This window comes from Oculina patagonica, chromosome 1, assembly GCF_052425735.1.
Source record: "Oculina patagonica isolate OP01 chromosome 1, crgOcupat, whole genome shotgun sequence".
NCBI lineage: Eukaryota > Metazoa > Cnidaria > Anthozoa > Scleractinia > Oculinidae > Oculina > Oculina patagonica.
In genome coordinates this window covers 47555620-47580250 of record NC_135758.1, presented here as the reverse complement: position 1 = coordinate 47580250, position 24631 = coordinate 47555620, and the positions used below count along the sequence as shown (strand labels likewise).

At 38.3% G+C, this 24631-nt stretch overlaps 1 protein-coding gene and 1 pseudogene across 2 annotated transcripts; both read right to left on the bottom strand.

The window, feature by feature from the left end:
* Positions 1-632: 632 nt before the first annotated feature.
* LOC144635002 (lactadherin-like) lies at positions 633-14064 on the bottom strand (annotated as a pseudogene). Its single transcript, XR_013567291.1, has 6 exons — positions 12905-14064; positions 6039-6407; positions 4305-4461; positions 2652-2980; positions 2139-2280; positions 633-1426 (listed from the first exon to the last, which is right to left on the bottom strand). The product of XR_013567291.1 is annotated as a lactadherin-like (transcript).
* A 1772-nt stretch (positions 14065-15836) lies between these two features.
* Positions 15837-23070, bottom strand: LOC144634900 (lactadherin-like). The gene is made up of 7 exons (XM_078493948.1): positions 22832-23070; positions 22276-22372; positions 21030-21399; positions 20066-20222; positions 18417-18784; positions 18017-18158; positions 15837-17517 (listed from the first exon to the last, which is right to left on the bottom strand). Exons 1-7 carry the CDS (start codon positions 22899-22901, stop codon positions 17441-17443), a joined length of 1281 nt encoding a protein of 426 aa, XP_078350074.1. The 5' UTR covers positions 22902-23070; the 3' UTR covers positions 15837-17440.
* Between the last annotated feature and the right edge of the window lie 1561 nt (positions 23071-24631).

The following is a 24631-nucleotide window of genomic DNA, read 5'->3' as shown; positions in this document are numbered from 1 at the left end:
TGTAACAGCAATTTTCAAAGAATGAAATCAAAAGGGCAGCGAAATGTTCAGTGCAAAATCCAATGCACTTTCTTCAGTTGTAATGATCGTATCATCATACATTGTTGAAACTCAGTCGGTCCCAGTCTTCCTTCTCTAGGATGACTCAAATAAACTGAATTCGCTGTTTTCACCGTTCCCATAATACACCTTGTTTCCCCCCCCCCCCCAAAAAAAAAAAATTTTTAGCACAAGCATTGTTTTCAATTTCTCTTGAGATTTACAATGGCGTTCAATCATCCCAAGAGAAATTGAAAACAATGCTTATGCCAAAATTTTGGGGGGTAAACAATGTGTCCCCGCCATACCTGATCCTTATGTTATGGGAAATCAGTGATGAAGAATTACTGGAAATGGCCCAGGCAATGTTTGATGAGAAGGTGGTCAAGGTGAGGATGGTGAAACTGAGAGCCCTGCTAGCATGGCGGCCACTGGCTGTCAAGCTGCCTGCCCTGTTCTCCCTTCTCTTAATCTTTCTACCGGTCGCTAAATGATCTCCTTAAAGGGTGATGCCTTAAAGGGTTCGGGCGGCACAAAAATGACACAAGACTCAGTCAACATTTTATCTTAACTTTTATTAAATTATTTAGAGTAAAAATTATATTTTGTGGTAAATCGAAGTCGACGTAATGTTTCTCTATATTTCTTCTATACGCGCCATTGATTTCAACATCGCCTTATATGACAACAATTATTAACCACGAACACATAGGGTGGTCTGTCTGTGATTCAGTGACTACAATATAAGTTGACCTTTTAAATTGTCTGTCTACGCATACACTTCAGTGACTCAATACTGACCAATACTACATAAGATTATATATCTGCATTGCAAGCTTTACAATCACGAAAACTGGGTAGAGAAAATTTACCCACGAGCATTTTGTACTCTCGCCAGTTGTGGTTCGCCTTAAAACCAAGATGACCCAAGATGGTTGCCCCTCGAACTCGACAATAGACCTCTGCGACTTCACGGAAAAAAAATCACGAAAAATAAGGGACTGTGAACAGTCCAGCGAACTCTGCTAAATCAACGGTTACGTTTTTGCTGTTGTCAATCAACAAAGCGGACCTCTCAGGAAACAGATGTTTCACTTGTCTTTATTAATTGGTTCTAAAGGACAGGTCTGTTGGCTGTGATTGGTAGATTTTTCAAGGTTCGTTGCCTTTCGCCATATTATGATTGACGGCTGCAAAAGCGTAATCGCAATCATTAGTTGGGTTTTGAACTTCAAAAGTCGCGTGTTATTAACAATCGCAGTAAATCTAAGGAGAGGTCTAATTATTATCATGTTCAAGTTTGCTAAGCGTGTAAAAATCCATTACAGAAAAGAAAAATTAAACGGAATGTCTCTTGTCTTCTAGAATCGAGGTTGCTTTCAGACACCTGCATAATAAAGAAAGAAAGTAAGTTTGCGGTCAAGAACTTCTTGTGGTTTTGTATGAAAATGCCTTCTAATATGGCCATTTTTTAAGAGAACAACCGATTCACAGCTTCGAGTTACAGTTCATATATCTCAGTGCATGAAGCAAGCAGGGAAATTCAGATTGATAACAATTTTATTTAAAAATGGATAAGGGGGGGGGGGGAGGGGAGGTCAAGTACGGTAAATCAGAGTTGGCAACATGCAGTGGGATTTCAGTACTGCATTGATATCTTAGATTTTGTATTACTATATTAAACCTGGGAGTTTTCCGTAAAAATATTTAATTCAGTCCGTCTCGGAGTCTCAGAAATGTTGTCAGTATTTTAGACTTGCCACAAGACAAACGAGCGACGACCGCCAAATACATAACACATATTTAAACAGAATTTTAGAAACATGGTCTATCGTTATTTTTTTTAAATCGATAAATGAGCAATGGACTTTAGTAGCCAGTGGCCCATTCTCGAGCTAAAATTCACTTTCTTCAGTCGTGTTCAACTGATATGTGCAAAAAAAAACCGAAATTAGCGAAATGCATCGACCACTGTCATCCCCTTGATTAAAGTTAATAGTTAATACCTGCCACTGGAACCCATTTATACTCGTGGGTGGGTAGAGACATAGTTCTAACTGAAATTACTTTCAAAGTGTAACAAAACTTTGCACAGTTACCTGGGCAGCCATGATAGAGCTCCACTCTCATTGCTATCTGGAAATGCCAAGTAACTGGCCGGAAACGGATATAACGCGCTGTGATTGGTGGGTTTAGGTCATGATAGACAACAGTGTTCGAGTCTGTATTTCCAGCAAATTCCTGAATCAGTAACATGGAAAAATGTTAGGCGTGTATCTTTTGATAGCTTTGTTGCATAACTGCATGCTTAAACTGCCTGTGCTTTTTTGAGCAATAAATTGAGTCTGCACCAACTGGGGATGCATTGATAACAAAATTTCAGAAATTACATTTTGTTTTTTCTGATGTGTCTTGGTAATAATTTTAATCTTCAGTTTGTTTCAGAGACAAAGCTTAGCGTCCCCTCAAACCCTAGTCACAAGTCCTTATTGAGACATCTGTTAAGATACTCTGGAAGCTAAGATACTCTGGAAGTTACGATTACACTGTAAGATACTCTGGAATTTAAACTGATTGGAGTAAGTTCATCATCGACATTTTGCTGGACTAACCTTATCTTGACTTTTTCCTTGTTCCTTGTAGTACTGGAAGGTCACTGCATCATTACTGTACTGCAACTTGTACTTGGTAACCCTGTGGTAGTTATCATTCCTTCCCTGTGTTGCAACACCTTTGACTCTGGTGTTCTGCTTTAGAAGATCAATCTGCAGCCATTGGTGGACATTTTTAATGGCAGGTTCCCAACCTCCTCTTTTAATGTTGCTTTTGAGGTTAAGTCTGGCCTGGATGGCGGCAACACCGACGCCATATTCTGAAGAGGCACTTATTTGCCCGTCAGCAATCGCACCAGATTCCATGCCGAGAGCGACCTCCTGACAGTCTACAGCAAGATGATAAAAATATGGTGATATAAACATAAATGTCTTAAGAAGCTACGTCATGGGGATTTCGCAGATCATTGTTGGTCTACTCTTGCTTTACTGAAATACATGGTAGACAATTTAACTCATGTAATGTAAAACCTTTATCTTTGAACATCTGAAGGAAGATATAGCCTCCATTTGCGGATAGAAATGAAACTTCGGTTATAAATATCGATTTTTAAAGCCGCGCGGAAACAACTTGAAGGTTTACCCTTAGTTTTCAAGTTGTAATCCATTTTCATCCTAGACATCCGCAACCGAAAACGCGTGTGAACAGTTTCAGTGATCTAACATTGCAATTGTTAGAGCACTTTCAACTATGTCTAGTTGAAAGGATCATGGGTAACACATGTCAAATTTCAGCTTTTGGTGCAACTGCGTTAATTTGAGCAACACTGCTTGATGCATACGGCAGCATGGTGTGCTAAACAAGGCCTGCTTGAACTTTGTTTTACCAATATTGACGACCAAGATAAATTCATCAAGGCGTCATGGTGAAAAACAAAAGACGAGTTCAGCGATTAAAAACAAAACGTATTTATTTCGAACTATAATATCATAGGTGACAAATTACTCCTTAGTTTTGGCGCGAAATTTTAACGTTAATTTATAATTTCACATGTGGAATTATAAAATTGCCATGGCAACGTAGTTAGCGGCAAGATGGCGTCCGTAATCAAGGATGTTTAGAGCTTTAACTTTGTACATTTTCGCTTGCATTTCATCTTAGCCAGCTTGCATTGGCCATATGATAAACTTTTTGATGATATTTTATATTTCAAAACGTCAAAATGACTCTCAAGGCTTAAACCAATTACATAAATGGCATCGAGCGGAGTTTTGAGCGTTTCACACGGGCACCGTTTCAGTTCATTCAAGACGAAATACGGTTATAATTTGAGAAATAATTGACAGTTGATTCATCTTTGAAACACTTTGTCAACACTGAGAAAAAAGCAATCTCTAAAAGGTTTTCTTCTAAGACTAAAAAACTAACGAACTTGAGCCAAATGTATGCTTTCAACTTTTCAAAGCTCGGAGTTCGCGATGCAATATACCAGGCAAAAACCTACGATTGCAAGCGTAATTTGTCACCTATGATATTAAAATGTAATCAAATGGTATACTCGTGAAATTAGGAAATAATTTCACTTGCATTTTGTCAAAATGCTAATAATTCCCCTTGCCTAAAACAATTTAAAAATAATTTCCCTTGACAAAACGCGCGTGAAATTATTTCCTAATTTCACTCGTCACCATTTGATTGCCAATACTAATTACTTTCACACAGTTGGCCAGTATATCCTGCAGAGCAGTCACAGATGAATCGTTTCTCAGCCGCTTGACAGTTTTCCCGACATGTTCCTCCATTAAGGCAAGGCTGATCTCTGCAACAACTGTTGTAGCACTGCGTACAAGGAGATGACGAGGATGCAGTCTGGCTCAGAACAGAAAAAGAAAATATTTACACCGAGAATGGCAACATACAAAATCTTCCTATCATCTTTTAAATATCCCGGTCATTTCGTTCATGCGTTTATTTCGTTTATTTCATTTCGTTCCATGGTTATTTCGTTCCAAGTCACTTCATTCCAAAGTATAGTTTGTTCGTTCCACAAAAAAGTCATTTCGTTCCACGAGATAGTTAGATCGCTCCACACAGTATGTAAGTCGAAAAAAACATATGAATGTACTTCGTTCTTTAATCCATGAGCCAAAACAAGCGCACCACACGTGGATATACCTCGTTCTTTAATCCATGAGGAATACTTTCTTCAAAAAGTGTTCGGGCAGACCGGTTTATGGTCCTGAAGTACGATAACGCATTACAATATTGTGCTTGCTCGTTCAAATTACATTCGAAGAAACGTTTTTATGCAGGTCTTCTTGGTATTACCGTAACTTTAAAGTAGAACGATCTAACTATATCGTTGAACGAACTGGCTTTTTTGGAACGAACTGACTACTTTGACTTGGAACGAAATGACCATGGAACGAAATGACCGTATTGGGATCGGAGAATGCAGTTGTTAAAAAGTCCTTTTGCGATGACATACTGCTGAAAAATTGTGCAATGCACAAAAATAAAGTTATTTCTTCTAAATGCTCTTCAAAGGCATAGCGATGTTTCACGAGTAGAATTGTTGAGTGTTAGTACACATCCCGGCAAACATTGCTTGCAAATTTAGACAGGCCTATATTTCCCGTGGAGCCCGAGATTCTCCCAGAACTGAACTCCAGAACGATATACAAAAAAAAACAACTGAATTTGGCAATGATCCGAAAAAGAGAGCATGGGATTAAACTCACATTTTTTGCTTTTCGTTAAAATCCAAAACCAAGGCTGAATGCTTCAATAAAAACAACGAGTTCCATTCCGGCATTCTTCTTTGTTTTCCCCCCAATAATCCCACAATCGCTGTAGGCCCAGACTGGCACTCTTTTTTCTCATTTGTCATGCGTTCCAGGTTGAACACATTAGGGTCTGCCGTGTGTTGTGATGTAGCGCGTGTGTGTGTTTGTGTGCGTGTGTTTTTGAAAGTTTGAAATGTTGATAATCACTAAGCATTGTATTGTAACAGAGAGATAGTGTTTTTTTTTTCAAATTATACTTCTAAGGAATGAAATGGCTTTTTTTCGGTTTTCAAGTGATGTAGTGTTATTTACTCGTCCCAAGTCGTGTTAGTAGTCCGTCTTCAGTCTTGGGAGACTGGATAAAACTGAACACGGATCGGAGGGAATCATCACCCGTCGCGTTCCCCTCGGCTTGGCGCTTCTCAATTAATATCTTAAGGGGGCTGAGAGACGTGTAAAGTGTTGTAAATTGCTAAAAGAGTCCTTTTGAACAAATAACAAAAAAGAAAAATCCGCAAGCGATCACTTGGTCATAGCCCTAACCACACAAAACTCGTGTCCAAATATGATGGCAATAAAACTACACTCTTGGGGCCAAGCCAACATAACTTGATGAGCTTGTCGTTTCTCCCCTCCCCTCTCCTCCCCGGGACCTCTCACCTTAATACTGTAGTTAATAACCACATCATAGTACTTTGAGCCTTCCATTGGCATCAACGCACCAGGCTTTAGATGTCTGTTTTCTTCATCCAGCTGACAGTTGTCCTGATTCACATTTGTCAGGAAGTTGAACGAGATGCAACGACAGTTTGGTCGACATGCTTGATAGCAATTTAACACTCCAGCCACAGAAACGTTTCAAACACATGTCCAATCAGGGCATAACCATTCGCCATGTTCTCTCCAACAATGAAGCGAGATGTAGCAGAAAATTTTTCATCACTGCATGTCCCAGTGCTGACAACGATGAGAAATCCAGCAGTTGTGAACAAAAAGATGATGGCCTTGAGACAGACTTGAAATTTTCCCCTAGTATTGCAAAGTTATTGCTTAGTTTAAATACCGAAGGTGGGTGGGTGGTTTAATTTCTGTAAATCGCATATTATCAATCTCAGAAGACTGTTATCAAAGGTCAAATGAACCGAAATTTCGATTTTTTTGCCCATGTGTTTATTTTAAAGATCCAAATAAACATATCTTGAAGTTTCAAAGTAATCGGACATTGCATTGCAGAGATATTGCAAGTTTAAAAATGCTTTTTTCAGGCCCTCAGAATCGTAGAGTGCGCGGAAAAACTGTCTAAAAATTGTCGGAAATAAAAACTTGTGACGTCATAATTGGTGTTTTTGAAGACGACCGCAGACCGATTTCACAGACAGCACCTTCAAATTGAAATAAATGTGTCTAGTGACATTTCAAGCAGTTATTTCGTTCTGTTCGGCCGTTTTTTCAGTTGACTGATTGTTGGTTGTTGTCCAGAGACGCGCATTTTTTAAAAAAATAGCTAAAGCCTGGTTTTCACTAGCGATGCAAGCACAAGCGCAAGGATAACAGCTCTTATTTCTCCGTGAAAAAGGCTTCAACTCAAGCAAAAGCAAAAGCATTGCATTTTGATGCTTGTGCTTGTGCTTGTCCTTTTTGCGTGATCGCGCTGGCTTAAAGCCCAAAAATAGCTTAAAGTTTTGTTTGCTGTCGTTTTTTTTATAGTATGTGAAACAAAGGTAGAATGCACTCTGGTATGAAAACAAATCAAGAATCTCTATTGTTCTTTCTCATTAGCATTCTACGTTAATGAGTAGGATTATGTGCATGTGCGTTAACTGTGCACGTGCGTTTTGAATCTTGGTGCACTTCAAAAGCCGTTCTCTGCCGAAAAACAACGTGAAATGACGAAAATCTGCATATTTTGGATAACGTCAGCCACGACGGCTAATTTTTTTTTCTATTTGGGGTTAAACGCTCTCTTTAAATATTCAGCGGAACTAGTTCTTAAAGCGATAAATAAGCAGAATACGTCCAGAAAGTTGTGACATTCCCAAGGAAAATATAAATCTATTTTCCACCAGACGTTGTCGTTGATGTTGCCGTCCGTGCGATATGCGGAATCGGTCTGCTGTCGTCTTCAAAAACACCAATTATGACTTTCACAAACTCGTTCCATTCCTTCCATTTCAGTGCGCAGTCATTATAATAATAAAACATTTTTATAGCGCCTATCCAGGTCTGCTCTAGGCGCTTTATAAATCTATAAAAATTCGTTAAAATTAGCTGAATAAATCTTAAAAATTAAAAATGTACATTAAAAGTAATAAAAAGTAAAAATCGCTAAGAGTAATAAGTTTTTTTAAAAAGATAAGTTTTGAGTTTTGATTTAAAAGAACTTAAATTGTCACATGAGCGGATAAAAAGAGGTAGACTGTTCCAAAGTTCAGGCGACGAAACAGCAAAAGTTCGAGACCCATACGACTTCGCGTAAATATTTACGTACGTAAAACGTGCGTAAAAAAAGATACGTAGGCAAATTTCCACTGTCGCGTAAAAAGTTATAAAAAGCGTTTCTTATTTACGTGCGTTGAACGTACGTAAATGCCCGCCATCCTGAATTATCAAGCTGGTGAATAGAGTGTGTTATTGGCGGCCATATTGGAGGAGTGAAACAATAAATTGTTTTTCCTTTGGGAAAAAAATCATTAACATTTTTATGCAAATATTTTGTTGTTTGACTTTTTCCGAAAAACACCATCAAGAAAAAAAAGTTCGAAGCGACCTTCCCGGATTGCCGGTTCAAAGCCTACGTGACCTGACGCCAGGCGTTTTCTTTCACTACTGCGTTCGTGTAATTTGGTTCTGTAGTCAGTTCTACAGATTATTGCTGGAAATGTTCGGACTTTCTCGATGAGAAGTGCTTCTACATCTGAAAGTTTTATCATGCAAATCGACGGCAATTTAAAACAAAATGGTTTTCCACATGATAAGTGGTGTCATGTGACAAAATCTAAAAGTATGATTGGGTAAATCGCAAACAGCCGCGAAAAAAGTTGAACTCAGTTCAACTTTTTTGAAAACACTCGCGATCGCTACGTGCGTATACATGCGTGTAACGTACGTAAATACCAAGAAAAAAACGTGGCATTGGAAATTGGACAACGTAAATTTGATGCACGTAATCGCGCACGTAAAATTTCATTTTTAGGTACGTTTACTGACAATTTTTACGTACGTTAAAGCGCGTCAACAGAAACGCGACAGTGGAAATCCACCTTTATTCACGCTTCAAGGCTCGAAAAGCAAACATTTTTCCTCATTTCACTCAATAATTGGATAGTTTTAGCGTTTGATTCGTTAAAATGGCATTTTGAAATTTCTGTTCATTTGACCTTTAATGAGCAGAATTATCTGCATGTGCGTTAACTCTACACGTGCGTTTTGAATCTTGGTACAACTGAAAGCCGTTCTCTGCAGAACAACAACGTGAAATGACCAAATTCTGCGTATTTTGGACAACGTCAGCCACGACGGCTAATTATTTTTTTTTCTATTTGGGGTTGAACACTCCCTTTAAATATTCAGCGGGAGCTAGTTCTTAAAGCGATAAATAAGCAGAACACGTCCGGGAAGTTGCGAGATTTTCAAGTAAAATATAAATTCATTATCTATAAGACGTTGTCCTTGACCCCCGGCTCCTTGGTCCGTCAGCGGTTGGTCAGCGGTAGAGTCGCCGAGACTCACTCTGGGAAACTAAATTTTAATTCAGTTTCCTACTGGTCCTCACAGAACAATAGAAATCAACACGGAAGTCTGAAAAACTTCCCCGGAAGTGAATTAAACCGGAAACCCTGGAGAAAAACATTTTTTGTTTTCCGTGTCCAAATGTTCAGAAGTATCAGCTTAATTTTGTAAAACACCGAAGAACTCGTGATATGGCGCTACATAAATTAAGGATTTTTCAATTTTACCCTTCTCGTTGAACTCAAAAGGTGCCATGAATAAAAAAGGACTTCCTTTAAACGTCAATTCTGAACGGAGTTTTAAAACAACAACGACGGCGTCACAAAGGACAAGATCGATTGAAAACTCAACTTATAGTTGACTTACAAATCTCACTAGAACTACTGTTTTCATTCAAATCTTCGTTTCGGTTAAAAAACTGAATATCGCAGACAGTGGTCGATTTAAAATAATAACTAATAACGCAGAATTGGAACATTACGCGTTGTTTTTTGCTGAAAAAAGGAATTGTACAATTGTGTGCACGTGAATTGCGTGAATTGTGTGCACGAGCTGAGTCGCCGAAATGCTAATTACACCTTTTGAATAGCGTTGACCGGTGTGGCCTTTAACGTCTTTATTAATATTACCGCCATTCGACGACGAAAAAATTATTTGCTCGAAAACATGCAATCTGTCATGAAAAGATGCGCTGTCAGCGAAAAGCCTCTGAAATATGCGAAAGTCGCCAAACAAGAAATTTTTATGAACAGAACAATAGCTTGTCCGTGCGTTGTGCATTATGTAATATATCAAACACGAGAGGCAGTGTTTCATCGGGATATCCAAACACCGAGAACTCTTGGTTTTCACGTGACGTTATCAAAATTCTAAATCCAGAATCGCGAGCCCTCTGACTTTTATTTCTTCACTAGCTATTAGACGTCCTTAATATATATCTTATTGAAGGTTTTCAGCTCGATAGCATCCCCCGTCTTTGAAAAATAACATTTTGAATTTCGGAGTTTTGTGCCACACGACATCAGAATGGCCGCCTGAAGGCTGTCACGTATGCTTAAAAAGAATGCCTCATCCTGTTATTTTTAACGATCTGAACAATTGAGGCTTTACAAGAAGTGTTTATATGAATGTTTAAGTGTTCACGAAGGTGAACTCACCGCGCTTTATAGCAGAAGTGAATGCCAGATGTTTTCATTGATTTCCGGCGGCCATCTTGGTGCCCCTCCACATGGGATCCAACATGGCGTTTCCATACTGTGCTCTCTAAATTTGTGTTAAACATTATGACGGATAACTCGAGTACGGAATACTGTACAGACCTGAGACTTGGAAACATAGACTATCTTGTTATTTTTTTCAACCTGTAAAGTTCTTGATTTGTTTAACTCAATAGCTTTGGATTTATTTTTTGCAGCGCGTGACAGTATCGTTACTTGCGTGACAGTGAAAACCAGCAATAGAGTTGAAAATACGACGCACAGCGGAGTATTTTTGACGAAATTCGAGGTGTTTGGATAGTCGATGAAACTGTCTCGAGTGTTTGATATATCTTCTCAATCGAAACAAAAACTACGGAGTAAACGGAGAAATAAAATCGTAAAAATCTATGCTAATTAGGATCGGGTTTCCAAACCACCGCCACGGTTATAATTTTCTTTGTTTTAACTTGATGAATTAAAATGAATTATTAATTACACATGAACTGCGCACGCGCGCTGCGTTTGACCGCTGTGTGGACAACCGGTGCGTTCTGCCGCATCGGTCTGCGGTCGTCTTCAAAAACACCAATTATGACGTCACAAGCTCGTTCCATTCCTTCCATTTCAGTGCGCAGTCATTCAAAAACGTTTTCGTGAAGCTTCGGAAATCTTCGTATTTGTTGCTGTAATTCGCGCTTTAAGGCTCGGAAAGCAAAAATTTCTTCAAATTTCACTCAATAATGGATAGTTGTAGTGTGCAGTGTTTGGTTGGTTTAAATAGCATTTTGAAATTTCTGTTCATTTGACCTTTAAAGGAAAGTTAAACTTCAACCAGCTTCGAGCGCCGTTGGTTTCACACCAAGATTAAAAACAACAACTGACAAAGCAATCATATTTTTCATCAGTATAAAATCCTCACTGCGTACTCGTTAACTTATCGCATAAGGTTAAGTTATGGGAAGAGTTCGCGACTGCTGAGGCAATAGGCATGCAACGAGAATAAAACGTGAAATTCTGTCAACCGCCACCAGAGGGGGTGGGTGGGTCGCGAAAGTTGGCCGTCGTGTCGGAGTACAGTTAAAATGACCACGTTTCAAGCGAAATGACAGGATTTATACTCTTAGACCGCAAAGCATCAACACTGCAACAAGCATGCCGAAATAATTAGAACATATAATTAGAACTTCTGCTATGATGTAATTAATTATGCAGTTAGAATAGCAGCAGGCAATTTGACGCTTTGTACACTAATTAACTGAAGATAGCAGAACTTTCTGTCGAAACATGTCTTTAAAAATTAAAAGATTTGTCGTTTTCTTTAAATTCTACCAGTAATATTAGTCACTTTACTCGGGGATCATTTCGAGGAAAGCAAGTTTATACGGTTTTAAATAGATTTTATTCAACATTATAAAAAACAGAAGGACAAAACGGAGCTGTTCCACAGAAAAGCTGTTCTTCGTGCACTTTCCAGCTGGCCGAGAAAACGCACGATTTCTAACGAACCAGTCATTAGATTTTTATGAAATTTTACATGGTTATACTTAAGAAAGCAAGAAAACTGCTGATTACAAAAAACACGGCCAGCCAGATGGGTTGAATTTTTTTTTTCTCAGCCAGCTGGAAAGTGCATGAAGAACAGCTTTTTTGTGGAACAGCTTCGTTTTGTCCTCCTGAAAAAAACATTGTCAGTGCAAGCACCAGCTTTACAGGCCGAACGCCTTTCATTTGCAGCAACACTAAGTTTAGAAAGTATTGCTTGCAGTTAAATTTAAACGTTTTACTTTAAAATACGGTAAACGACTCGATTTTGGCTTAAAGTTCGAGTTTAAGTCTAGTTAAACCTTCTCTTGTATTGTATGTAAAATAACTTATTAGTGTATGGCGTTGCATTCCAAAATTTACTTGGGGATCATTTCGAGGGCTGTAAAGATATCACTTTAAATTATTATGACGTCTGAAAAGTGAAAAAATGCAAAAATTTCGTTTTTGTGCAATTTGGAAAACAAGTTTGTCACAAATTCCAAATTGCTTTACCTCCTAACCAGCAAATATTAATGTTGCTTTAGTTTCTGAATTCTCTAAGGTAATAAGTTTTTTTCCACGATTTATTTGCTGCTTTAAGCTCACGCTTATTCATTAAGATTTCACTCCCGGTATAACTGTAAATTTTGTCACTAAACTTTCTAAAATTTGTAAATTTTTCCTTTTTTTAGCTAGATATGAGTGCGTGTTTGTGTTGTTTTTTGTGTTTTTGTGTTTCGACCCAATATTTTTATTTATTTCATGTAATTTTTAACTACTCAGTTATTTTAGGAAGCCAATGACCTTTTAGTTTTCCGGTTTAATTTCGCAATGTGTAAACATTTTTCCTGTGTAAGGGTCAAATAAGAGTTGTTGTAAAGTTGTAAAGTTACGAGGCACTGAATCGATACGTTTTACCAAAATTTGCAGACGGGTTTATGTTCTTGATGTCTGGAATATGTAAAGAGAATATCTTTGTACGATTAGCAGTTAAAATTTTTGAATTTTGATAGCGTCAGATAAAAACACCTGTACTTCATTTTTTCTGCACAAATATAGTATTTTTATACTTACATCAGCTTTACTTGGTCGGCAACGCGACGTTGATGAAGAGATGTTTTCGTTCCTTTGTAAGTGACTAATTTTCTTCAATTCTTCTGTAGATTGCGTGTAGATGTGGTTCCCTGTTTTGCCAGTCAAGGGGGGCTTCGTCAAAGATGAAAGAGATAAATAATTAAGCAGTATCAGGAACGTTCCTAGGCCTGAATCGCACTTGCAAACAAGTTAAGTAACATCTGTTTAATTTCATCAACTTAACCAACAATTATGAGCAAAGACAAGTGCAACCTTCTTTATCTAGACCAATAACTTGCATGCTTATAAAACTAATTGGGATGACCGTCGACCAATAGTAACGTGTTAATTTTTTTTTTCCATAATCAGCGAATAAACACAAAGAGATAGCGCTTACCATCTGGTTGTTGTTTTACTGTGGTGGGAGATTGGAAACGGGAAAAACCAAAAAACTAATCGGGATGAAAAATACTGCCTCAAAACGTAGTCCACAAAATCCAACCGAAATTCCCGTAAAAAATTACTGATCCATTTGTTTAACAAGCGAAAGTGACCGGATTTTTGGTTAAATTGTAAGCAAACCTAATGTCCAGCAAAATAAAACCACAAAGAAGCTTTGTGAATTGATTGGCCTGCGTCACACTGAAACTGAAACTGAAACTGAAACTTTATTTACCTTTGGTATATATGAGCCGTGTTAGGGCTCTAGCAGGTACATGCTAATGAAACCGAGCATTTCACAGTATACAACACAATGCGCAAATATAGACCACAACACCGGGAACTCCGTGCCCTACTCTTTTCGATAAGTGTGTGGGTTCTTTAACGTCCCCTGCTGATTATAACACTGAAGATGCAGGAGACGGGGCCTACGGTTTATCGTTCTTATCCGAGAAGACTAGAATATCTAACCATTTGCAGATGTCATTGCAAAGGCAGCATATACTCCTCAGTTTTTTTAAGTGTAATACTCCATAATTTTCGAGCTATTTTAAAAGTTCGCGGCCACCGTACCTCACCGATTTCGCTGAAATTTGGCATGCAGTCTTGTTTTATGGTCCTAACTACCAAATGGATATTAAAAAGTTTCAATTCTTCTTATTTTGGAAAATATCGAGAAGGCCGATTTGAAGCGTCCGTGACGGCCCGCCAACATGGCGGATCCATAAGTGTGTGGGTAAGTGTGTGGGTTCTTTAACGTCCCCTGCTGATAACACTGGATGCAGGAGACGGGGCCTACGGTTTATCGTTCTTATCCGAGAGACTGAATTCTAACCATTTGCGATGTCATTGCAGGCAGCATATACTCCTCAGTTTTTTTAAGTGTAATACTCCATATTTTCGAGCTATTTTAAAAGTTCGCGGCCACCGTACCTCACCATTTCGCTGATTTGGCATGCAGTCTTGTTTTATGGTCCTAACTACCAAATGGATATTAAAAAGTTTCAATTCTTCTTATTTTGGAAAATATCGAGAAGGCCGATTTGAAGCGTCCGTGACGGCCCGCCAACATGGCGGATCCAAGGTGTTCTTGTTACTTCGACACTGAACCTGCCGTCACAGTTTCTCGATCATATTTGGTACAGTTATAAAGAACTATCTTTCTTCTTTCAATATATCAAAATAGATTCGGAAAATGCTGAGTTTTGAATGGTCAACGGCCAAGAAGTTCGAAGGTATGTAAACGATGTTTTGAACAGCCTTAAATTTACTACAAAATGAAAGGCTTATAACTCCACTGTTATCTCGATTTAGAACTAGCCAATTACCATGAACAAAGCTTGTTCATTGGTGAATTGATTCCATTAATAAAAAAAATGGGGAAATGTAGCAGTCTAGAATAAAAAATTATAGAACCTCTAGTAAATTGGCCATTTCAGCGCCATTTCAGCGGATCAGCTCATTTAACAGCACAGGGAGAAACATGAAAGGGTTACGGTCGTTTAAAATAAGCAGTTTTCATGTATTCTTTGCTTATCTTAAACAATGGCGATTTTTGAGCGTACGATTGTTTTTCCAAAATTTTATATCGGCGACTTTGTTGTCGAGATTGTACGCTGTTGTAATTCAATATTCGTTTCACAAGTACTTCTGTTGCTCGCATTTTCCAAATCACTGTTTACATGTAAGAAATTGCCCATTCCGTAACAGTGTCATTCTTATTTTTTCTTAAAAAATTACTAGGAATGCAAGAATGTCATAGAGGGGTTTTATACTAGTGAAAATACCTATCAGACATAACTTCAACTGTTCGTGTTATCCGGATGTTTTCACAAATATGCAAATAAGGGAATTCTTAACCCCTTGCCTACAAGAGCCAAACACACCAAGCAACCGGCGGCCATATTGAATTTTTAATGAGATTCTAAATTTGGCTAAGCAATGGCATCTTTTCGGAAAAAATATTAAAGTGCACCTAGATTAAGCATTTACAATGAGTTCTTCTGTCTTTTTCGCATTCTCTTACTGTACTGTTGACTATTACAGCTCCCCGGCGAACTCCATGACAATGTGCATTTGGAGGTTCAATTTCTTCGATCGATCGAGGCTTTTTCTTCGCGACCTTCTTCTTCTTTTTGTTCATACTCTTCAGAATCACTTGGCATTAATTCGCTGTGACTTAAATCGCTTACATCAGAGTCGCGATCGGCCAAAAATTCAGCAATAGCTTAATCTGTGTCCATTCTGCCCTCACGCACACAAGCCGCCATTTTGTACATTGTCCGAGCAAAAAGCAATTTTATTGGGTCAGCGGTGTTTCAAAAGTAGTGCCAGACCTTTCTCAACAACCGGGGATGATTTATTCAAGGCATCGCGAACAACCAGGCTTTCAGTGATGTATTTTGGTTGAGGACGTATATATACGTCCTCGGTCGTTGCGTGACAACAGAGAGGACGTATATATACGTCCTTGGTAGGCAAGGGGTTAAAGTGCCTATCTTTAACTATTTCACGCTTAAAGATTCCTCTAAATCTTTTCGCCTACCTTTTGGCCAAACGAAGTTTTGTGTCTCCAGGTAGAATGCGCGTAACCGGCAATGAAAGTAGAAGAGATACAGAAGCTCGAGTAAAATTAAAACTGTTGTGAAATGAACATCGTTTGAGCTTGACGCCTATTTATAGATTGCGCCGCGTTAATTAAGTTTATTCATTTGACGATCAGTTAAAAAAGTCCATTTCTAAGCACGAGAGATACGGATATTTGTTTCAGAAGCCTTTATGCATAGAAATACCGGTTTATTATTGACTGTTGATGCGGTCAAAAATACTCGGCTTCCAGCGGTAAATCTGCATTTATAATTGTTGGTAACTGTTGGGAGTTTGGGGTGTTTTTTTTGGTGATGTTGTTGTGGGGGTGGGGGGGGGGGGGTGGTGCCTTCGTATCCTCTTCTGTTCTCTGACATAGTGGCCTGAATTTGGAACAAAAGAGCTCATCTGTTAATAAGCATAATGCGGTTTGATTTCGAAATAAACATGACTTTACGTTTGTGTCATCAGTAATTTTAATTAATTACACAGGGTCCCAAAGAGGGGGTGCCCGGGCCTCAGAGCCCTAATTTTTTTTGCCGCGGAGCCCCGAGCCCTATATTATTTTAATGCGAACCTGGAGCCCCAAATACTGAATTCGGACATTCTTACACACAAATAGCGTCATACGGTACTTGTTTGCCTTGCTCAGTTATAAAGTTTCAAATTCTAAATTACTGAGATAGATACCCATACAAGAAGTCATTTAACAGTAAAATCACTGGCCTTTTGTGTTATGTACCTTTTTTGTAGCTACTTACATAGGGCAGTACAACTTAGAGAAGGAAAAACAAGGGTGCTGGCTACCCGAAATAATAAACTATTAGGTTAAAAATGCCAGGTAGGCAGTTTACAAATTGAATTAACAGGGATTGGTCGGACACCAAACAAACAAATACACAAGTACGAAACATCTCACTAATCACATGCACTTCACCAACTCAGTACGTTTCCTAAACCACTGTTTCACTAACCGTACGGCTCGTTCAATTCGTACGACTGCGGGATGATACACACTTAGTCGCACTAGTCATATCAGTGGTCATATGCAGTTCACCATCCCTACGACTCGTAAACAATTGTTTCACGACACGTACGACTCGTTCAATTCGTACGACTGTAATACACCCTAAGTCTCACTTATCATATGCAGTTCACCATCTGTACAACTCGTAAACAGTTGGTTTACGACACGTACGGATCGTACAAATTGAAAAATACCATTTACGACCCGTATCGGTCTGTGTATATTGAACATGGATGACGTTTTTTGCTGCTGTCAATCATCTAAGCGGACATCTGTTTGGTTGTGATTGGTAGATTTTGATCCATTTTATTTGTTTCTGTCTTTCAAGGTTCGTTGCCTGTCGCCATATTATGATTGACTGCTACAAAAGCGCAATCGCAATCATTAGTTGGGTTTTGAACTTCAAAAGTCGCGTGTTATTGAAAAGCGCAGTAAATCAAAGAGAGGTCTAACTATTATCATGTTCAAGTTCGTTAAACGTGTCAGTAAAAATCCTTTACAGAAAAAAACTTAAACGGAATTGTTCTTGTCTTTTTGAATCCAGGTTGCTTTCTGACACCTGCATAATAAATAAAGAGAGAAAGTTTGCGCTCAAGAACTTCTTGTGGTTTAGTATGAAAATGCCTTCCTATATGGCCATACTTCAAAGAAAAATATTCGCAGCTTTAAGAAATACAGTTCATACATCTCAGTGCATGAAGCAAGCAAGGAAATTCAGATTGATAACAATTTTATTTAAAAATGAATAGTGGGGGGAGGGGGAGGTCAAAAACGCTAAATCAGAGTTGGCAACACGTAGTGTGATTTTCAGTACTACATTGATATCGTAGATTTTGTAATACTATCATATTGGCCTTCCATATTAAACCTGGGAGTTTCCTGTGAAAATATTTAATTCAGTCCGTCTCGGAGTCTCAGACATGTGCAAAAAATCAAACAATGACCGAAATGCGAAATGCATCGACGACAGTTATCTCCGTCATAATAGTTAATGGGTGGGTAGAGACATAGTTCCGACTGAATTACTTTCAAAATGAAACAAAACTTTGCACAGTTACCTGGACAACCATGATACAGCTCCACTCTCATTGCTATCTGGAAATTCCAAGTCACTGGTCGAAAACGGATATAGCGCGCTGTTATTGGTGGGTTTAGATCATGATAAACAACAGTGTCCGAGTCCGTATTTCCAGCAAATACCTGAATCAGTAACATGGAAAAATGTTAGGCGTGTATCTTTTGATAGCTTTGTTGCGTAACTACACGCTTGAATTGCCTGCGCTTCTTTGAGCAATAAATCAGAGAGTCTCTACCATTTGGGGATTGCATTGATGAAGAAATTTCAGAAATTGCATTTTGTTTTTTCTGATGTGCCTTGGTAATAATGTTAAACCCTTGTCACAAGATCTTTTGAGACATCTGTTTTGAGAAAAACTGTAAGATACTCTGGAAGTTAACCTGATTTGGGTAAGTTAATTGACATTTTGGTGGACTAAGCTTATCTTGACTTTGTCCTTGTTCCTTGTAGTACTGGAAGGTCACTGCATCGTTACTGTACTGCAACTTGTACTTGGTAACCCTGTGGTAGTTATCATTCCTTCCCTGTGTTGCCACACCTTTGACTCTGGTGTTCTGCTTTAGAAGATCAATCTGCAGCCATTGGTGGACATTTTTAATGGCAGGTTCCCAACCTCCTCTTTTAATGTTGCTTTTGAGGTTAAGTCTGGCCTGGATGGCGGAAACACCGACGCCATATTCTGAAGAGGCACTTATTTGCCCGTCAGCAATCGCACCAGATTCCATGCCGAGAGCGCCCTCCTGACAGTCTACAGCAAGATGATAAAAATATGGTGATATAAACATAAATGTCTTAAGAAGCTACGTCATGGAGATCTCGCAGATTGTTGGTCTACTCTTGCTTTACTGAAATTAATGGTAGGCAATTTAACTCATGTAAAACCTTTATCTTTGAACATCTGAAGGAAGATATAGCCTCCATTTGCGGATAGAAATGAAACTTCGGTTATAAATATCGATTTTTAAAGCCGCGGGGAAACAACTTGAAGGTTTAGCCTTAATTTTTCAAGTTGTAATCCATTTCCATCCTAGACATACTTATACATATTTATATTTATAAAGACGCTTGTAAACAGTTTCAGTGATCTAACATTGCAATTGTTAGAGCACTTTCAACTAACTATGTTCAGATGAAGGGATCATGGGTAACACATGTCAAATTTCAGCTTTTGGTGCAACTGGGTTAATTTGAGCAACACTGCTTGATGCATACGGCAGCATGGCGTGCTAAACAAGGCCTGCTTGAACTTTGTTTCACCAATATTGACGACCAAGATAAATTCATCAAGGCGTCATGGTGAAAAACAAAAGACGAGTTCAGCGATTAAAAACAAAACGTATTTATTTCGAACTATAATATCATAGGTGACAAATTACTCCTTAGTTTTGGCGCGAAATTTTAACGTTAATTTATAATTTCACATGTGAAATTATAAAATTGCCATGGCAACGTAGTTAGCGGCAAGATGGCGTCCGTAATCAAGGGTGTTTAGAGCTTTAACTTTGTACATTTTCGCTTGCATTTCATCTTAGCCAGCTTGCATTGGCCATATGATAAACTTTTTGATGATATTTTATATTTCAAAACGTCAAAATGACTCTCAAGGCTTAAACCAATTACATAAATGGCATCGAGCGGAGTTTTGAGCGTTTCACACGGGCACCGTTTCAGTTCATTCAAGACGAAATACGGTTATAATTTGAGAAATAATTGACAGTTGATTCATCTTTGAAACACTTTGTCAACACTGAGAAAAAAGCAATCTCTAAAAGGTTTTCTTCTAAGACTAAAAAACTAACGAACTTGAGCAAAATGTATGCTTTCAACTTTTCAAAGCTCGGAGTTCGCGATGCAATATACCAGGCAAAAACCTACAATTGCAAGCGTAATTTGTCACTTATGATATCAAAATGTAATCAACTGGTATACTCGTGAAATTAGGAAATAATTTCACTTGCATTTTGTCAAAACGCGCGTGAAATTATTTCCTAATTTCACTCGTCACCTTTTGATTACCAATACTAATTACTTTCACACAGCTGGCCAGTAAATCCTGCAGGACAGTAACAAATGAACCGTTTCTCAGCCGCTTCACAGTTTTCCCGACATGTTCCTCCATTAAGGCACGGCTGATCTCTGCAACAACGGTTGTAGCACTGCGTACAAGGAGACGACGAGGATGCAGTCTGGCTCGGAGAAGAGAAAATATTTACCCAATGAGAATGGCAACACACCAAATGACCCTATCATCCTTTATTTACCCCGTATAAGTTACTTATTCTTGTAATTTCAGTTTAATTTGGGTACAAATGAAGTTGTTGTTGTTGTTGTTGTTGTTGTTGTTGTTGTTGTATAGTGATACTCTTTGAGAGACTCATAGACAGTTTTCTTGTGAACCAAAGTCTGTAGGACGAACGTTTGTGGAGACATATTGCCAGAGAGTTAGCAAAATTGTGGTATGCATGAAAGTAAACTTGTTGGCTAATCTTGAAATGTTCTTCCAACACATAGCGATGTTTCTCGAATGGAATTGTTAAGTGTTACATATTTACACATCCTGGCAGACTGCTTGCAAATTTAGACATGCCTTAATATTCCCCGTTCAAAAGGAACCCGAGATTCGAACAGAACTGAATTACAGAACGATGACTGTAAAGAATTCCGTTGAGTGCCTTTCATTGTTTAATGGGTTTGGTTAAAGTTTTCGTGCGCAAGAAGCAACCAATACGAGACACTTTATGGACGTCTCGTCTTGAGCCATATCGTTGCATGCGTATTTTGATCGGAAGATGATTAATTCAGTGGGTGAAGAGGGATCGCTTTTTATTCCATCCTGGGTAGGAGGCCAGAGTCTTGTAAGCTACAGCGAAACACAGGCAACTTCTATAAGCGAACACTTAGTCATAGCTACAAAAAGTGACAAAAGTGTTGACACATTATCATTTTAGGCCCTATTTTATAGCCCCCCTCCTCCTCTCCCAGAGACTTCTCACCTTAACACTGTAGTCAATAACCACATCATAGTACTGAGATCCTCTCAATGGCATCAACGCACCAGGCTTTAGATGTCTGTTTTCTTCATTCAGCTGACAGTTGTCCTGTTGCACATTTGTCAGGAAATTGAACGAGATGCACCGACAGTTTGGTTGACATGTTTGATAGCAATTTAACACTCCTGCCACAGATACATTTTCAAACGCATGTCCAACCAGGGCATAACCATCGGCCATGTTTTCGCCAACAATGAAGCGAGATGTAGCAGAACATTTTCCGTTACTACACGTGCCAGTGCTGACTACATTGATACATCCAGCAGTTACGAACAAAAAGAGGATGGCCTTGAGACAGACTTGAGATTTTCCCCTAGTATTGTAAAATTGTAGTTTTACTGACAGTAAAAACCGACGACTACGGGAAGGGGAAACCACAAATTCTCTTGAAAAATATCCTAACCCCCCCGGAAGGGGAACCCCCATACATGAGCTATGTAGGTATGTGCCGCTGTGAAGGATATGGTATTTAAGCAGTTTAGTCTGGGATAGGGTATAGAAATCAGAGAGTTTTGGTCTAGAAAAGCCGGGTATCATTTGCTGGGAAACTGATCAGTGGTATGACAAATAAGGCCCTTATTCTGAAGTTCAGAATAAGAATAGTGAAACGTACATAAAATCATTGCGGCAACGTTGTTGATAGATGGTTTTTCATTAAAAAGAAGCACTCTTATAGTGAGACAGTGCTAAAACAAACCAAGGCTGGGATAGGGTAGGGATTATCGGTGTCTGGTGATGGTCATTGAGTTATTGCAAAAATAATTTTGAGTTAAGTGTGTCCCTCTTTGTGGCACAAGTTTGGCGGCCACAGAATTGTACAATCAAACAAGTAAAGTTCACCATAAATATCATTCGCTTTCACTTTAATTCATTTTAGATATCACTTCTAAATTAATTATTATCACGTCTGAAAAGTGAAAATGCGAAAAAAAAATCCATTTTTGTGACAGTTGAGAGACGTTTATCAGGGACATCACAAATTTCAAATGCGTTATCTCCAACGAAGCACTGAATGACCTGAATCGATACCAAACTTTTTATGGGGGTTTATGTTCTTTATTGCTAGAATATGTGAAGAGAATATCTTTGTAGGATTTACAGTTTAGATTTTAGAAATTTGATGAAAACCAACAATACTTCAAATTATATTATGTTCTGCATATATGTAATATTTTCAATCGTTACTTACATCAGCTTAACTTGGTTGGTAACTCGGCGTCGTTGAAGATGTGTTTTTTTTTCCTGTAGATCTAGATGTTGCTCCCTTATCTTGCCAGTAGAACGACCTTCATCAAATATAAAATAGACAAAATATTAAGCAGTGTCATGATTGCACTGAGGCCTGGATCGCATTTGCGACCAAGTTTAGTAACATCTGTTTCATTTTAGCATCAATCATATGACCAAAGGCAAGGTGCCTATAAAAAACCAGTTGGGATGACTGTTGAATAATCGTGCTGTATCAATTTTTTTCCAAAGTCAGCAAACCTTCATAAGAGATTGGTAATGACACGAACGAGCAAATGGTACACAATGTTTCGACGGTGAGAACTAATCGGGATGAAAAATACTGTCTAACAACGTAGTCCACAAAATCCAACCGAAATTTCCTGAAAGATTACTGCTTCATTTGTTTTCCAAGCGAAATTTGCGGGAGTTTTGGTTAAATTGCAAGCAACCCTTGTTCAACAAGATAAAATAACTTGACTTGTTTTGAAATTTTTCCTAACATTAGTGCGAACTACCTGTTTCAAATGGGACACTTTGACACAGAATCGGTTTCAAATGCATATAATCCAAACATTGTACGTACATGTGTACCACATAGGTTCTGATCCAGTCCAAACGTTTGACTCACAGAAAAGCATGCAGGTCTAGGCCAAAATTTGGAACCCTTTCGCTCCTAAACAATTTGAAGATATTGAAAAGATATTTCGACTTTCCAACACTAATTTTTGTGGCTGCAACTTGCGAAAAATGATTAAAATTGTCGGGGTAAAATTAATTGTTATCAAAGGAATCAGCTGGCATGGCTTCAATATATACGGAGCACTTAAAAAACCAAACTCAAAACATTTTTAGATAGAAAAGTAAATACCATGCTCCGGGAAAAGGGTAGCGTCCAGCTATAGTTTTAGGTTAGAAATATCAAAAACCTTTGATATTTCTAATGTAACCCAGCTAATGGAAAATTTACAGGTTTTTTAAAATATTATGACTCACATCATGTTTATTTACTATTTAAAAATATTGCCCATGGCCTGATATTTTGCAAACACAATGTAAATAGAAAATAGACTAAACCTTATTGCGTCCTGTTATATAAACATACACTTGCTTAGTTTTATTAAGCCGGCGAACAGTTATACTCCAGATGGCAGTCGTTCATGCATAAATCATAACATTGTTTCTGAGGAAGACTGCTTCGCTTCTTCTTCTCCGATTTATTGACAATAAAACTTACATGAGTGCGCTTTTGTCTTCCTTTTCGTGAAAAAGTATCGTTATGATATATCGTTTAATGATATATATAAGTTCTTGCAACCTCTTTAGCTTAACGTTGAAGAGGCGGAAATTTTAGAGAACTAGTAAGATGCATGCGCAATTTCAATTTCCTTTAGCCATTACAATCGATCAGGCAATTGTCCAAGAAACGGAGACGTTTTTGGCAGTCGCCAGACAACATAAGGCAACCTTTGTTGTCAAACATTAAGTTGATGTTTGCTGTACTTTACGAAACCGTATATTAAACTGCATCGCTTTTCTATAACAAATAAAACTGAAATCATTGTTACGACAAACAGATCTTAATGAACTCGTGGCAACACGCCAAGCATATTACTTTTGGGTAAGAGCTACTGAAACTGTAAACTTAACGTTACATGACGATTCAAAATATTAAAGGTTTCTTGATGAAGTGAGTGGCATAAAGTCAAGCAATACCAATTCCTAGTATTCAGCTAAATTAATATCCACCTCTTTTACCCACCCAAACTAAACCTTCTAACGCTCTTTTACAGTGTTCTGTCGGGTGTGTTCGTGAGAGCGAGCTCATACCTGAAATTTTGATGATTCAGATTGGTAATGACGAACAATACAACAGCAGACAGTAGCTCGCAGTGCCTTGTATTGCATAGCTGTCCAAAATAAAATAAAATGAAATGAAATAATGATGATGATGATATAGCATCAGACAGTAGCTCGTAGTGCCTTGTATTTTATAGCTGTCTCGGTAGTTTTCATGCAGTTATATTTCTTTTTTAACTAACATGTCGTGAAATTAATAAAAACTCTGAGGAGTACTAAAAGATTAGATAAGATATGTTCCACTGTGACTGTTTGTTTTTAATAAAATTGGTTGGCAGTATCCTTGTGGGCATTGCATCCAGATGTTTTCAATACTTCCTTGACTCAGCTTGATAAAATCCCGCTTCCTCTCTCCTCCGCAAAGGCCTCTTATTTAAACTATTTTTATTTTCATATATAAACTATTTTTTTCGTTCCGGCTGGGAAATTGGGAGAGGTGAAAAGTAAGCGCGCGGTGC

Bases quoted from the DNA above. Each gene is read 5' to 3' on its own strand.
- LOC144634900 (XM_078493948.1), bottom strand. From the start codon at position 22,901: ATGTACGTACAATGTTTGGATTATATGCATTTGAAACCGATTCTGTGT. The intron at 21,400-22,275 runs GTAAGTAACGAT...TTACAATACTAG, and splicing joins ACCAACCAAGTTAAGCTGAT to GGGAAAATCTCAAGTCTGTC. The intron at 17,518-18,016 runs GTAACTGTGCAA...TTTATTATGCAG, and splicing joins GCTGTATCATGGTTGTCCAG to GTGTCAGAAAGCAACCTGGA.